An 18,694-nucleotide genomic window follows, 5' to 3' on the forward strand; every position below is an offset into this window, starting at 1 on the left:
TCAGTATTAACCAGGGGCCACGCTGACTCCACACACCATTACACACACGCCACGACTCAGTATTAACCAGGGGCCACACTGACTCCACACACCATTACACACACGCCACGACTCAGTATTAACCAGGGGCCACACTGACTCCACACACCTCTACACACACGCCACGACTCAGTATTAACCAGGGGCCACACTGACTCCACACACCTCTACACAAACGCCACGACTCAGTATTAACCAGGGGCCACACTGACTCCACACACCTCTACACACACGCCACGACTCAGTATTAACCAGGGGCCACACTGACTCCACACACCATTACACACACACCACGACTCAGTATTAACCAGGGGCCACGCTGACTCCACACACCTCTACACACACGCCACGACTCAGTATTAACCAGGGGCCACGCTGACTCCACACACCGCTACACACACGCCACGACTCAGTATTAACCAGGGGCCACGCTGACTCCACACACCTCTACACACACGCCACGACTCAGTATTAACCAGGGGCCACGCTGACTCCACACACCGCTACACACACGCCACGACTCAGTATTAACCAGGGGCCACACTGACTCCACACACCTCTACACACACACCACGACTCAGTATTAACCAGGGGCCACGCTGACTCCACACACCTCTACACACACGCCACGACTCTGTATTAACCAGGGGCCACGCTGACTCCACACACCTCTACACACACGCCACGACTCAGTATTAACCAGGGGCCACACTGACTCCACACACCTCTACACACACGCCACGACTCAGTATTAACCAGGGGCCACACTGACTCCACACACCTCTACACACACGCCACGACTCAGTATTAACCAGGGGCCACGCTGACTCCACGCACCTCTACACACACGCCACGACTCAGTATTAACCAGGGGCCACACTGACTCCACACACCTCTACACACACGCCACGACTCTGTATTAACCAGGGGCCACGCTGACTCCACACACCTCTACACACACGCCACGACTCAGTATTAACCAGGGGCCACGCTGACTCCACACACCTCTACACACACGCCACGACTCAGTATTAACCAGGGGCCACACTGACTCCACACACCGCTACACACACGCCACGACTCAGTATTAACCAGGGGCCACGCTGACTACACACACCGCTACACACACGCCACGACTCAGTATTAACCAGGGGCCACGCTGACTCCACACACCATTACACACACACCACGACTCAGTATTAACCAGGGGCCACACTGACTCCACACACCTCTACACACACGCCAAGACTCAGTATTAACCAGGGGCCACGCTGACTCCACGCACCGCTACACACACGCCACGACTCAGTATTAACCAGGGGCCACACTGACTCCACACACCATTACACACACGCCACGACTCAGTATTAACCAGGGGCCACGCTGACTCCACACACCATTACACACACGCCACGACTCAGTATTAACCAGGGGCCACGCTGACTCCACACAGCTCTACACACACGCCACGACTCAGTATTAACCAGGGGCCACGCTGACTCCACACACCTCTACACACACACCACGACTCAGTATTAACCAGGGGCCACACTGACTCCACACACCTCTACACACACGCCACGACTCAGTATTAACCAGGGGCCACACTGACTCCACACACCGCTACACACACGCCACGACTCAGTATTAACCAGGGGCCACACTGACTCCACACACCTCTACACACACACCACGACTCAGTATTAACCAGGGGCCACGCTGACTCCACACACCTCTACACACACGCCACGACTCAGTATTAACCAGGGGCCACACTGACTCCACACACCTCTACACACACGCCACGACTCAGTATTAACCAGGGGCCACGCTGACTCCACACACCGCTACACACACGCCACGACTCAGTATTAACCAGGGGCCACGCTGACTCCACACACCTCTACACACACGCCACGACTCAGTATTAACCAGGGGCCACGCTGACTCCACACACCATTACACACACGCCACGACTCAGTATTAACCAGGGGCCACGCTGACTCCACACACCTCTACACACACGCCACGACTCAGTATTAACCAGGGGCCACACTGACTCCACACACCGCTACACACACGCCACGACTCAGTATTAACCAGGGGCCACGCTGACTACACACACCGCTACACACACGCCACGACTCAGTATTAACCAGGGGCCACGCTGACTCCACACACCATTACACACACACCACGACTCAGTATTAACCAGGGGCCACACTGACTCCACACACCTCTACACACACGCCAAGACTCAGTATTAACCAGGGGCCACGCTGACTCCACGCACCGCTACACACACGCCACGACTCAGTATTAACCAGGGGCCACACTGACTCCACACACCATTACACACACGCCACGACTCAGTATTAACCAGGGGCCACGCTGACTCCACACACCATTACACACACGCCACGACTCAGTATTAACCAGGGGCCACGCTGACTCCACACAGCTCTACACACACGCCACGACTCAGTATTAACCAGGGGCCACGCTGACTCCACACACCTCTACACACACACCACGACTCAGTATTAACCAGGGGCCACACTGACTCCACACACCTCTACACACACGCCACGACTCAGTATTAACCAGGGGCCACACTGACTCCACACACCGCTACACACACGCCACGACTCAGTATTAACCAGGGGCCACACTGACTCCACACACCTCTACACACACACCACGACTCAGTATTAACCAGGGGCCACGCTGACTCCACACACCTCTACACACACGCCACGACTCAGTATTAACCAGGGGCCACACTGACTCCACACACCTCTACACACACGCCACGACTCAGTATTAACCAGGGGCCACGCTGACTCCACACACCGCTACACACACGCCACGACTCAGTATTAACCAGGGGCCACGCTGACTCCACACACCTCTACACACACGCCACGACTCAGTATTAACCAGGGGCCACGCTGACTCCACACACCATTACACACACGCCACGACTCAGTATTAACCAGGGGCCACGCTGACTCCACGCACCGCTACACACACGCCACGACTCAGTATTAACCAGGGGCCACGCTGACTCCACACACCTCTACACACACGCCACGACTCAGTATTAACCAGGGGCCACGCTGACTCCACGCACCGCTACACACACGCCACGACTCAGTATTAACCAGGGGCCACACTGACTCCACGCACCGCTACACACACGCCACGACTCAGTATTAACCAGGGGCCACACTGACTCCACTCACCATTACACACACGCCACGACTCAGTATTAACCAGGGGCCACGCTGACTCCACACACCATTACACACACGCCACGACTCAGTATTAACCAGGGGCCACGCTGACTCCACACACCTCTACACACACGCCACGACTCAGTATTAACCAGGGGCCACGCTGACTCCACACACCTCTACACACACACCACGACTCAGTATTAACCAGGGGCCACGCTGACTCCACACACCTCTACACACACACCACGACTCAGTATTAACCAGGGGCCACACTGACTCCACACACCTCTACACACACGCCACGACTCAGTATTAACCAGGGGCCACGCTGACTCCACACACCTCTACACACACGCCACGACTCAGTATTAACCAGGGGCCACGCTGACTCCACACACCTCTACACACACGCCACGACTCAGTATTAACCAGGGGCCACGCTGACTCCACACACCTCTACACACACGCCATGACTCAGTATTAACCAGGGGCCACGCTGACTCCACACACCTCTACACACACGCCACGACTCAGTATTAACCAGGGGCCACGCTGACTCCACACACCTCTACACACACGCCACGACTCAGTATTAACCAGGGGCCACACTGACTCCATACACCTCTACACACACGCCACGACTCAGTATTAACCAGGGGCCACACTGACTCCACACACCATTACACACACACCACGACTCAGTATTAACCAGGGGCCACGCTGACTCCACACACCTCTACACACACGCCACGACTCAGTATTAACCAGGGGCCACGCTGACTCCACACACCTCTACACACACGCCACGACTCAGTATTAACCAGGGGCCACGCTGACTCCACACACCATTACACACACGCCACGACTCAGTATTAACCAGGGGCCACGCTGACTCCACACACCTCTACACACACACCACGACTCAGTATTAACCAGGGGCCACGCTGACTCCACACACCATTACACACACGCCACGACTCAGTATTAACCAGGGGCCACGCTGACTCCACACACCATTACACACACGCCACGACTCAGTATTAACCAGGGGCCACGCTGACTCCACACACCATTACACACACGCCACGACTCAGTATTAACCAGGGGCCACACTGACTCCACACACCTCTACACACACGCCACGACTCAGTATTAACCAGGGGCCACGCTGACTCCACACACCATTACACACACGCCACGACTCAGTATTAACCAGGGCCACGCTGACTCCACACACCTCTACACACACGCCATGACTCAGTATTAACCAGGGGCCACACTGACTCCACACACCTCTACACACACGCCACGACTCAGTATTAACCAGGGGCCACGCTGACTCCACACACCTCTACACACACGCCATGACTCAGTATTAACCAGGGGCCACACTGACTCCACACACCTCTACACACACGCCACGACTCAGTATTAACCAGGGGCCACGCTGACTCCACACACCTCTACACACACATCACGACTCAGTATTAACCAGGGGCCACGCTGACTCCACACACCTCTACACACACACCACGACTCAGTATTAACCAGGGGCCACGCTGACTCCACACACCTCTACACACACACCACGACTCAGTATTAACCAGGGGCCACACTGACTCCACACACCGCTACACACATGCCACGACTCAGTATTAACCAGGGGCCACACTGACTCCACACACCATTACACACACGCCACGACTCAGTATTAACCAGGGGCCACGCTGACTCCACACACCGCTACACACACGCCACGACTCAGTATTAACCAGGGGCCACACTGACTCCACACACCGCTACACACACGCCACGACTCAGTATTAACCAGGGGCCACGCTGACTCCACACACCATTACACACACGCCACGACTCAGTATTAACCAGGGGCCACGCTGACTCCACACACCATTACACACACACCACGACTCAGTATTAACCAGGGGCCACGCTGACTCCACACACCTCTACACACACGCCACGACTCAGTATTAACCAGGGGCCACGCTGACTCCACACACCTCTACACACACACCACGACTCAGTATTAACCAGGGGCCACACTGACTCCACACACCATTACACACACACCACGACTCAGTATTAACCAGGGGCCACGCTGACTCCACACACCTCTACACACACACCACGACTCAGTATTAACCAGGGGCCACACTGACTCCACACACCATTACACACACACCACGACTCAGTATTAACCAGGGGCCACGCTGACTCCACACACCTCTACACACACACCACGACTCAGTATTAACCAGGGGCCACACTGACTCCACACACCGCTACACACACGCCACGACTCAGTATTAACCAGGGGCCACGCTGACTCCACACACCTCTACACACACGCCACGACTCAGTATTAACCAGGGGCCACGCTGACTCCACACACCTCTACACACACGCCACGACTCAGTATTAACCAGGGGCCACTCTGACTCCACACACCTCTACACACACACCACGACTCAGTATTAACCAGGGGCCACGCTGACTCCACACACCTCTACACACACACCACGACTCAGTATTAACCAGGGGCCACGCTGACTCCACACACCTCTACACACACGCCACGACTCAGTATTAACCAGGGGCCACGCTGACTCCACACACCTCTACACACACGCCACGACTCAGTATTAACCAGGGGCCACGCTGACTCCACACACCTCTACACACACACCACGACTCAGTATTAACCAGGGGCCACACTGACTCCACACACCTCTACACACACGCCACGACTCAGTATTAACCAGGGGCCACACTGACTCCACACACCGCTACACACACGCCACGACTCAGTATTAACCAGGGGCCACACTGACTCCACACACCTCTACACACACACCACGACTCAGTATTAACCAGGGGCCACGCTGACTCCACACACCTCTACACACACGCCACGACTCAGTATTAACCAGGGGCCACACTGACTCCACACACCTCTACACACACGCCACGACTCAGTATTAACCAGGGGCCACACTGACTCCACACACCTCTACACACACGCCACGACTCAGTATTAACCAGGGGCCACGCTGACTCCACACACCGCTACACACACGCCACGACTCAGTATTAACCAGGGGCCACGCTGACTCCACACACCTCTACACACACGCCACGACTCAGTATTAACCAGGGGCCACGCTGACTCCACACACCATTACACACACGCCACGACTCAGTATTAACCAGGGGCCACGCTGACTCCACGCACCGCTACACACACGCCACGACTCAGTATTAACCAGGGGCCACGCTGACTCCACACACCTCTACACACACGCCACGACTCAGTATTAACCAGGGGCCACGCTGACTCCACGCACCGCTACACACACGCCACGACTCAGTATTAACCAGGGGCCACACTGACTCCACGCACCGCTACACACACGCCACGACTCAGTATTAACCAGGGGCCACACTGACTCCACTCACCATTACACACACGCCACGACTCAGTATTATCCAGGGGCCACGCTGACTCCACACACCATTACACACACGCCACGACTCAGTATTAACCAGGGGCCACGCTGACTCCACACACCTCTACACACACGCCACGACTCAGTATTAACCAGGGGCCACGCTGACTCCACACACCTCTACACACACACCACGACTCAGTATTAACCAGGGGCCACGCTGACTCCACACACCTCTACACACACACCACGACTCAGTATTAACCAGGGGCCACACTGACTCCACACACCTCTACACACACGCCACGACTCAGTATTAACCAGGGGCCACGCTGACTCCACACACCTCTACACACACGCCACGACTCAGTATTAACCAGGGGCCACGCTGACTCCACACACCTCTACACACACGCCACGACTCAGTATTAACCAGGGGCCACGCTGACTCCACACACCTCTACACACACGCCATGACTCAGTATTAACCAGGGGCCACGCTGACTCCACACACCTCTACACACACGCCACGACTCAGTATTAACCAGGGGCCACGCTGACTCCACACACCTCTACACACACGCCACGACTCAGTATTAACCAGGGGCCACACTGACTCCATACACCTCTACACACACGCCACGACTCAGTATTAACCAGGGGCCACACTGACTCCACACACCATTACACACACACCACGACTCAGTATTAACCAGGGGCCACGCTGACTCCACACACCTCTACACACACGCCACGACTCAGTATTAACCAGGGGCCACGCTGACTCCACACACCTCTACACACACGCCACGACTCAGTATTAACCAGGGGCCACGCTGACTCCACACACCATTACACACACGCCACGACTCAGTATTAACCAGGGGCCACGCTGACTCCACACACCTCTACACACACACCACGACTCAGTATTAACCAGGGGCCACGCTGACTCCACACACCATTACACACACACCACGACTCAGTATTAACCAGGGGCCACGCTGACTCCACACACCATTACACACACGCCACGACTCAGTATTAACCAGGGGCCACGCTGACTCCACACACCATTACACACACGCCACGACTCAGTATTAACCAGGGGCCACGCTGACTCCACACACCATTACACACACGCCACGACTCAGTATTAACCAGGGGCCACACTGACTCCACACACCTCTACACACACGCCACGACTCAGTATTAACCAGGGGCCACGCTGACTCCACACACCATTACACACACGCCACGACTCAGTATTAACCAGGGCCACGCTGACTCCACACACCTCTACACACACGCCATGACTCAGTATTAACCAGGGGCCACACTGACTCCACACACCTCTACACACACGCCACGACTCAGTATTAACCAGGGGCCACGCTGACTCCACACACCTCTACACACACGCCATGACTCAGTATTAACCAGGGGCCACACTGACTCCACACACCTCTACACACACGCCACGACTCAGTATTAACCAGGGGCCACGCTGACTCCACACACCATTACACACACACCACGACTCAGTATTAACCAGGGGCCACGCTGACTCCACACACCTCTACACACACGCCACGACTCAGTATTAACCAGGGGCCACGCTGACTCCACACACCTCTACACACACACCACGACTCAGTATTAACCAGGGGCCACACTGACTCCACACACCATTACACACACACCACGACTCAGTATTAACCAGGGGCCACGCTGACTCCACACACCTCTACACACACACCACGACTCAGTATTAACCAGGGGCCACACTGACTCCACACACCATTACACACACACCACGACTCAGTATTAACCAGGGGCCACGCTGACTCCACACACCTCTACACACACGCCACGACTCAGTATTAACCAGGGGCCACGCTGACTCCACACACCTCTACACACACACCACGACTCAGTATTAACCAGGGGCCACACTGACTCCACACACCATTACACACACACCACGACTCAGTATTAACCAGGGGCCACGCTGACTCCACACACCTCTACACACACACCACGACTCAGTATTAACCAGGGGCCACACTGACTCCACACACCATTACACACACACCACGACTCAGTATTAACCAGGGGCCACGCTGACTCCACACACCTCTACACACACACCACGACTCAGTATTAACCAGGGGCCACACTGACTCCACACACCGCTACACACACGCCACGACTCAGTATTAACCAGGGGCCACGCTGACTCCACACACCTCTACACACACGCCACGACTCAGTATTAACCAGGGGCCACGCTGACTCCACACACCTCTACACACACGCCACGACTCAGTATTAACCAGGGGCCACTCTGACTCCACACACCTCTACACACACACCACGACTCAGTATTAACCAGGGGCCACGCTGACTCCACACACCTCTACACACACACCACGACTCAGTATTAACCAGGGGCCACGCTGACTCCACACACCTCTACACACACGCCACGACTCAGTATTAACCAGGGGCCACGCTGACTCCACACACCTCTACACACACGCCACGACTCAGTATTAACCAGGGGCCACGCTGACTCCACACACCTCTACACACACACCACGACTCAGTATTAACCAGGGGCCACGCTGACTCCACACACCTCTACACACACACCACGACTCAGTATTAACCAGGGGCCACACTGACTCCACACACCTCTACACACACGCCACGACTCAGTATTAACCAGGGGCCACGCTGACTCCACACACCTCTACACACACACCACGACTCAGTATTAACCAGGGGCCACGCTGACTCCACACACCTCTACACACACGCCACGACTCAGTATTAACCAGGGGCCACGCTGACTCCACGCACCGCTACACACACGCCACGACTCAGTATTAACCAGGGGCCACACTGACTCCACGCACCGCTACACACACGCCACGACTCAGTATTAACCAGGGGCCACACTGACTCCACTCACCATTACACACACGCCACGACTCAGTATTATCCAGGGGCCACGCTGACTCCACACACCATTACACACACGCCACGACTCAGTATTAACCAGGGGCCACGCTGACTCCACACACCTCTACACACACGCCACGACTCAGTATTAACCAGGGGCCACGCTGACTCCACACACCTCTACACACACACCACGACTCAGTATTAACCAGGGGCCACGCTGACTCCACACACCTCTACACACACACCACGACTCAGTATTAACCAGGGGCCACACTGACTCCACACACCTCTACACACACGCCACGACTCAGTATTAACCAGGGGCCACGCTGACTCCACACACCTCTACACACACGCCACGACTCAGTATTAACCAGGGGCCACGCTGACTCCACACACCTCTACACACACGCCACGACTCAGTATTAACCAGGGGCCACGCTGACTCCACACACCTCTACACACACGCCATGACTCAGTATTAACCAGGGGCCACGCTGACTCCCCACACCTCTACACACACGCCACGACTCAGTATTAACCAGGGGCCACGCTGACTCCACACACCTCTACACACACGCCACGACTCAGTATTAACCAGGGGCCACACTGACTCCATACACCTCTACACACACGCCACGACTCAGTATTAACCAGGGGCCACACTGACTCCACACACCATTACACACACACCACGACTCAGTATTAACCAGGGGCCACGCTGACTCCACACACCTCTACACACACGCCACGACTCAGTATTAACCAGGGGCCACGCTGACTCCACACACCTCTACACACATGCCACGACTCAGTATTAACCAGGGGCCACACTGACTCCACACACCATTACACACACGCCACGACTCAGTATTAACCAGGGGCCACACTGACTCCACACACCGCTACACACACGCCACGACTCAGTATTAACCAGGGGCCACGCTGACTCCACACACCTCTACACACATGCCACGACTCAGTATTAACCAGGGGCCACGCTGACTCCACACACCTCTACACACACACCACGACTCAGTATTAACCAGGGGCCACACTGACTCCACACACCGCTACACACACGCCACGACTCAGTATTAACCAGGGGCCACGCTGACTCCACACACCATTACACACACGCCACGACTCAGTATTAACCAGGGGCCACGCTGACTCCACACACCATTACACACACACCACGACTCAGTATTAACCAGGGGCCACGCTGACTCCACACACCTCTACACACACGCCACGACTCAGTATTAACCAGGGGCCACGCTGACTCCACACACCTCTACACACACACCACGACTCAGTATTAACCAGGGGCCACACTGACTCCACACACCATTACACACACACCACGACTCAGTATTAACCAGGGGCCACGCTGACTCCACACACCTCTACACACACACCACGACTCAGTATTAACCAGGGGCCACACTGACTCCACACACCATTACACACACACCACGACTCAGTATTAACCAGGGGCCACGCTGACTCCACACACCTCTACACACACACCACGACTCAGTATTAACCAGGGGCCACACTGACTCCACACACCGCTACACACACGCCACGACTCAGTATTAACCAGGGGCCACGCTGACTCCACACACCTCTACACACACGCCACGACTCAGTATTAACCAGGGGCCACGCTGACTCCACACACCTCTACACACACGCCACGACTCAGTATTAACCAGGGGCCACTCTGACTCCACACACCTCTACACACACACCACGACTCAGTATTAACCAGGGGCCACGCTGACTCCACACACCTCTACACACACACCACGACTCAGTATTAACCAGGGGCCACGCTGACTCCACACACCTCTACACACACGCCACGACTCAGTATTAACCAGGGGCCACGCTGACTCCACACACCTCTACACACACGCCACGACTCAGTATTAACCAGGGGCCACGCTGACTCCACACACCTCTACACACACACCACGACTCAGTATTAACCAGGGGCCACGCTGACTCCACACACCTCTACACACACACCACGACTCAGTATTAACCAGGGGCCACACTGACTCCACACACCTCTACACACACGCCACGACTCAGTATTAACCAGGGGCCACGCTGACTCCACACACCTCTACACACACACCACGACTCAGTATTAACCAGGGGCCACGCTGACTCCACACACCTCTACACACACGCCACGACTCAGTATTAACCAGGGGCCACACTGACTCCACACACCTCTACACACACACCACGACTCAGTATTAACCAGGGGCCACACTGACTCCACACACCATTACACACACACCACGACTCAGTATTAACCAGGGGCCACACTGACTCCACACACCTCTACACACACGCCACGACTCAGTATTAACCAGGGGCCACACTGACTCCACACACCTCTACACACACGCCACGACTCAGTATTAACCAGGGGCCACACTGACTCCACACACCATTACACACACACCACGACTCAGTATTAACCAGGGGCCACACTGACTCCACACACCATTACACACACACCACGACTCAGTATTAACCAGGGGCCACGCTGACTCCACACACCATTACACACACGCCACGACTCAGTATTAACCAGGGGCCACGCTGACTCCACACACCATTACACACACACCACGACTCAGTATTAACCAGGGGCCACGCTGACTCCACACACCTCTACACACACGCCACGACTCAGTATTAACCAGGGGCCACACTGACTCCACACACCTCTACACACACGCCATGACTCAGTATTAACCAGGGGCCACGCTGACTCCACACACCTCTACACACACGCCACGACTCAGTATTAACCAGGGCCACGCTGACTCCACACACCTCTACACATACGCCACGACTCAGTATTAACCAGGGGCCACGCTGACTCCACACACCTCTACACATACGCCATGACTCAGTATTAACCAGGGGCCACGCTGACGGCAGTGGTCTGTTTGCAGAGATGATGACGCAGGTTTGTTCACATTTTGGGGTTTTGTTCTTTGGTAATACTGACCGCTGTGAGGTGGGAGCTGGACTCTGGCTTGGACACCTCATGGCTGTTGAAAAAAATGGTCTTCCTGTCTGAAGGCATAAAGAAAGCACAAGTGTATGTGATATAGGGAGGAATACACAAAAGAATAAGATGGGGAGAGTGCAGGACAGGACAGGAACGAAGAGAAAAGCTGACGTGTGATGTGCAGACTGACCACAGGGGCCCGAAGGAAAGTTCTTGAGTGAGGGTCTCTCCACACAGAAGTGTCGGTCTCCCACCACAAACACTTTGTGTAGAACCGCGCCGTGGTTGACAAAGCTCTGCAGCACACATGGTGGGTGGATATCGGCCAGACTTCCTCCACTGAAGATCAGAGACATCTGTTGGACGCGAAGCCAGCAGGAAGAACAGACACGAGTAAAGGGCAGTGAATGACAGAATGAGGGAAGGAGGGAAAGAAGAAAAAACGAAAGGAAGGAATGCAGAAATACATTAATCAATCAGTCAGTTAATTAATCAATGACAGAACGAGTAAGCAAAAAATGTAAATTTACAGGCAAAAGGGACAAAAACAGAAAAATCCAATGAACTGTCTGTACACCACCCACCTCATGGGAAAGTGAGCCATGGGCCACTCTGGTTTTACAAACTGGGGACACCAAAGACAAAGAGGACGTTCTTATACAATCTGGTATGTTTGAAAGACAAAGTGTTCGGGGCTGACATAGATGTACTAACGGTTGACCACGCCGTGCAGCGTGACGCTACAGATGGACTGTACTGACTGAGAGGGAAGCCGAGGCCCTGGGCCTCCACGGCCTGCTGGATGGACGACACATCACCGGCACTGTGGATCTCCAGATAGGGAGGGCTGCAGATCTTCCAGTCTGTGATGCACAGTAGCAAATGGCAGAATAGAATAGAATGGAACAGAATGGAATAGAGGAGAGAATACCGAATGAAAGGTAATATCAAGTGGCCATTAGACAACATATATATTTCCATACTCTGCTTATCTAACAACATAGGGATGTGGCAGTATCTACCAACACACAATAACTCTGCATATACATATTGTGCGTAAGACTGACGCTGTGCTGTACCTCGGAGTGAATTGTGCAGTTTGCTCATGATCCGATAGGAAGCAAAGCGGTCTAGCAGCCGGGTCATAGCAGGCAGAGGATCCAGAACAACAGTACTAGGATGGGCTGACATATAACTCTGCAATTTAAAAAAAGAATGGTGCACTTGTCACTTCCAGCACTAGGGGTGTCACAATATACCGCTGGTGACGATAACTGTGATATTTAAAACATGAAATACTGATATCATATTAATAATCCAGCCACTGAGGTGCACAAGCCAGTGCATTCTTAGTCCCAAGCCCGGATAAATGGGGAGGGTTGCATCAGCAAGGGCATCCGATGTAAAACCTTTGCCAAATCAAATATGTGGATCATAAATCCGGTTTCCTCCCGCAGTCCAAAGACGCGTAGGTCAGGTGACTCAGTCACACTAAACTGTCCCTAGGTGGGAACGTGTGTGTGTGTGTGTGTGTGTGTGTGTGTGTGTGTGGGCCCTGTGATGGCCCGGCGGCCTGTCCAGGGTGTCTCCCCATCTGCCGCCCAATGACTGCTGGGATGATAGGCTCCAGCATCCCCGCGAGCCAGAGTAAGAATAAGCGGTTTGGATAATGAATGAATAAATAAATGAATGAATCAGATTTCCGTACTGGGTTACCAACAACCACCAGCGGTACTGTTGGTCAGCAGGGTGCCGATGGAAACTAGGCTACTGTTGGGCGAAGGAGAGGGGGAAGGCATGTCCAGAGGCAGCGGGAGGCAGAGGGGAGAGTCGGAACTTTGAATGTTGGCACTAAGACTGGCAAAGGGCGAGAGCTGGCTGACATGATGAAAAGAAGGACGGTATATAGACATACTGTGTGTGCAAGAGACCAGGTGGAAGGGGAGTAAGGCCAGGAGTATCGGAGGTGGGTTCAAACTCTTCTACCATGGTGTGAATGGGAGGAGAAATGGGGTAGGGGTAATTCTGAAGGAGGAGTATGTCAGGAGCGTGCTGGAGGTGAAGAGAGTGTCAGACAGAGTGATGAGTATGAAGCTGGAAATGGAAGGTGTGTTGCTGAATGTTATCAGCACATATGCCCCGCAAGTTGGGTGTGAGATGGAGGAGAAAGAAGAATTGTGGAGTGAGTCGGACGACGTGGTGGAGAGGGTAGCCAAGGAGGAGAGAGTGGTGATTGGAGCGGACTTCAATGGACATGTTGGTGATGGGTAGGTGTGGTGTCAAGGAGAGAAATGTGGAAGGACAGATGGTGGTGGATTTTGCGAAAAGGATGGAAATGGCTGTGGTGAATACATATTTCAAGAAGAGGGAGGAACACAGGGTGATGTACAAGAGTGGAGGAAAGTACACACAGGTGGACTATATCTTATGTAGGAGGTGTGATCTAAAAGGGATTGGAGACTGCAAGGTGGTGACAGGGGAGAACGTAGCTAGGCAGCATCGGATGGTGGTCTGTAGGATGACTTTGGAGACCAAGAAGAGGAAGGGAGTGAAGACACAGCCGAAGATCAAATGGTGGAAGTTGAAGAAGGAAGACTGTTGTGTGGAGTTCAGGCAGGAGGTAAGACAGGCACTGGGTGGTAGTGAAGAGTTGCCGGATGGCTGGAAAACCACTGCAGAAATAGTGAAGGAGACAGCTAGGAAGGTACTTGGTGTGTCATCAGGACAGAGGAAGGAAGACGAGGAGACTTGGTGGTGGAATGAGGAAGGAGAGGTTGACAAAGCAGAAGTGGGATAGTCAGAGAGATGAAGTGTAAAGCAAAGAGAGAGGTGGTGAACAGTGGCAGCTGGTGCTAACAAATTTTTTTGGGGGGGGGCGCTATTTACCCTGATAAAATGTGAAGGCTACATTGTCCTTAATAAATCTGTAACTGTGTGGACATTGAAGCTGCTGTCAGGTGTGCTGCGCCAAAGTAAATTGCGCCCCACCCTCAAAAACAATTGTTAGCACCAGCCGCCACTGGTGGCGAAGGCAAAGGAAAAGGCGTATGGTGAGTTGTGAGACAGGTTGGACACTAAGGAAGGAGAAAAGGACTTGTACCGATTGGCTAGACAGAGAGGCCGAGCTGGGAAGGATGTGCAGCAAGTTAGGGCGATCAAGGATAGAGATGGAAATGTGCTGACAAGTGAGGAGAGTGTGCTGAGAAGGTGGAAGGAGGACTTTGAGGAACTGATGAATGAAGAAAATGAGAGAGAGAGAAGGGTGGATGATGTAGGGATAGTGAATCAGGAAGTTCAGCAGATTAGCAAGGAGGAAGTGAGGGCAGCTATGAAGAGGATGAAGAGTGGAAAGGCAGTTGGTCCTGATGACATACCTGTGGAGGCATGGAGATGTTTAGGAGAGATGGCAGTGGAGTTTTTAACTAGATTGTTTAACACAATCTTGGAAAGTGAGAGGATGCCTGAGGAGTGGAGAAGAAGCATACTGGTACCGATTTTCAAGAACAAGGGTGATGTGCAGAACTGTAACAACTACAGAGGTATAAAGTTGATCAGCCACAGCATGAAGATTTGGGAAAGAGTAATAGAAGCTAGGTTAAGAGGAGGAGAGGTGGTGATCAGTGAGCAGCAGTATGGTTTCATGCCAGGAAAGAGCACCACAGATGTGATGTCTGCTTTGAGAATGTTGATGGCGAGGCCGCTCTGGTGGCCGAGCGGAATAACCCGCCGCTCTTGCAGTCCGCTCGTCACGTGGCTGGGAGGTTCGTATCCCAGACTCGCCGTAACCGGTCACGGCCAGAGCGTCCACGGGGTCAGGTCTTCATTAGGCCACCCTTACCCGAGGGATGGTGGGTGTAGATCGGTGTAGTGTTTGGGGACTCGTCGTTCTCCTGTGACCCCTCTGGCCCATCCGGGCACCTGCAACCGAAAGCATTGTCCCTACGTCTCCTTCGCGGCCTGAAGGTGATGCAATCCATGCGAGGAGGCTTCAGCGTGTAAAATAGCGAGAGCAGCCAACACGAGTTTGAAGGAAGCTGGTGTTACGACTATCTCCTTCCTGTGGAAACATGAGCCATATGCCATTGGGTTAATCGGGTGGGATAAGGGGAAAAACTAGAAATAAACAAAAAAGGAAGAAAAAGAAAAGAGAATGTTGATGGAGAAGTATAGAGGAGGCCAGAAAGAGTTACATTGTGTCTTTGTAGATTTAGAGAAAGCATACGACAGGGTGCCGAGAGAGGAGGTGTGGTATTGTATGAGGAAGTCAGGAGTTGCAGAGAAGTATGTAGGAGTGGTGCAGGATATGTATGAGGGCAGTGTAGCAGTGGTGAGGTGGTGGTTGGAATGACAGATGGGTTCAAGGTGGAGGTGGGATTACATCAAGGATCGGGTCTGAGCCCTTTCTTGTTTGCAATGGTGATGGACAGGTTGACGGACGAGATCAGGCAGGAGTCTCCATGGACGATGATGTTTGCGGATTACATTGTGATCTGTAGTGAGAGTAGGGTGCAGGTGGAGGAGAGCCTGGAGAGGTGGAGGTATGCGCTGGAGAGAAGAGGAATGAAAGTCAGTGGGAGCAAGATGGAATACCTATGTGTGAATGAGAGGGAGGACAGTGGAATGGTCAGGATGCAAGGAGTGGAGGTGACGAAGGTGGATGAGTTTAAATACTTGGGGTCAACTGTCCAAAGTAACAGGGAGTCTAGAAGAGAGGTGGAGTAGAGAGTGCAGGCAGGGTGGAGTGGGTGGAGAAGTGTGTCAGGAGTGATTTGTGACAGAAGGGTACCAGCAAGAGTTAAAGGGAAGGTTTACAAGATGGTTGTGAGACCAGCTATGTTGTATGGTTTGGAGACAGTGGCACTGATGAAAAGACAGGAGGTGGAGCTGGAGGTGGCAGAGATGAAGATGATAAGATTTTCACTGGGAGTAACGAAGAAGGACAGGATTAGGAAGGAGTATATTAGAGGGACAGCTCAGGTTGGACGGTTTGGAGACAAAGCAAGAGAGGCAAGATTGAGATGGTTTGGACATGTGTGGAGGAGAGATGCTGGGTATATTGGGAGAAGGATGCTGAATATGGAGCTGCCAGGGAAGAGGAGAAGAGGGAGGCCAAAGAGGAGGTTTATGGATGTGGTGAGGGAGGACATGCAGGTGGCTGGTGTGACAGAGGAAGATGCAGAGGACAGGAAGAGATGGAGACGGAGGATCCGCTGTGACGACCCGGTAGTAGCCGAAAGTGGTAGTAGTAGTAGATTTCGATAATATCGTTATCGTGAATTCTTTTGACCCCGATAATCATGTAGTGAAAATCTAACATCGTGACAGCCCTATCCAGCACCCTAATTAAAGGCGTTAATCACCAGCAAACCTATAAAATTACTGCTCAGCCTGTTTTCAATGGTTGAAATGCAACACAGGCCTTGGAGTCGTCCTACCTGGAAGTTGGTGAGAAGCTGTTGTGACTGGCTGTCGTGTTCTGCATCCACAATGACATCAGACAGCTTGTGGACGATGACGTCGAAGGGTCCCTGGGACACCAGCGGCTGACTGAGGTCAATCTGGAACAGCAGAGAAACTGTTCTGCTTCTCACCAGCAGCTCTGCACATGCTCAGTGTCCTGCACAGAGCTCTGGCACACATTGAAGTGAAACAGTAGACCTGACTAAGTAGGAGCTCAGTTAATACTTCCTTTTTATTCTGAAAATTAATCATCAATATTTTTGAAAAGTAGCCACAAAAAGCCACCTTTTTGCTTATTTTTCATGTGTTTTAAGGAGACGCTGTAATGGCAAGTAGTTCTATCACAGTTGTATTTTACAAACGTGTGTCTGTGCAGAAAGATTCAACATAAAGTGTGGCGTAAGCACGAATGCAACATCCAAGAAGATATGAAATCATCATTGCTTTGTGTAATCCAGCCTCGCCCTAGTTTGTGC

At 53.4% G+C, this 18,694-nt stretch overlaps 1 protein-coding gene across 1 annotated transcript in view; it reads right to left on the minus strand.

Moving 5' to 3' along the window:
* LOC130132644 (inositol-tetrakisphosphate 1-kinase-like) overlaps window positions 1-18,357 on the minus strand; it is a gene marked incomplete at its 5' end in the record, with an annotated part of 22,315 nt that extends 3,958 nt beyond the window's left edge. Inside the window, 6 exons of the mRNA XM_056301807.1 lie at window positions 12,724-12,823; window positions 12,949-13,114; window positions 13,343-13,383; window positions 13,520-13,621; window positions 13,838-13,955; window positions 18,194-18,357. Coding sequence (XP_056157782.1) covers window positions 12,724-12,823; window positions 12,949-13,114; window positions 13,343-13,383; window positions 13,520-13,621; window positions 13,838-13,955; window positions 18,194-18,357 — 691 coding nt within the window. The remainder of the gene's footprint in view (window positions 1-12,723; window positions 12,824-12,948; window positions 13,115-13,342; window positions 13,384-13,519; window positions 13,622-13,837; window positions 13,956-18,193) is intronic.
* Between the last annotated feature and the right edge of the window lie 337 nt (window positions 18,358-18,694).

The sequence above is a fragment of the Lampris incognitus genome, unplaced genomic scaffold, assembly GCF_029633865.1.
Source record: "Lampris incognitus isolate fLamInc1 unplaced genomic scaffold, fLamInc1.hap2 scaffold_155, whole genome shotgun sequence".
Taxonomy (NCBI): domain Eukaryota; kingdom Metazoa; phylum Chordata; class Actinopteri; order Lampriformes; family Lampridae; genus Lampris; species Lampris incognitus.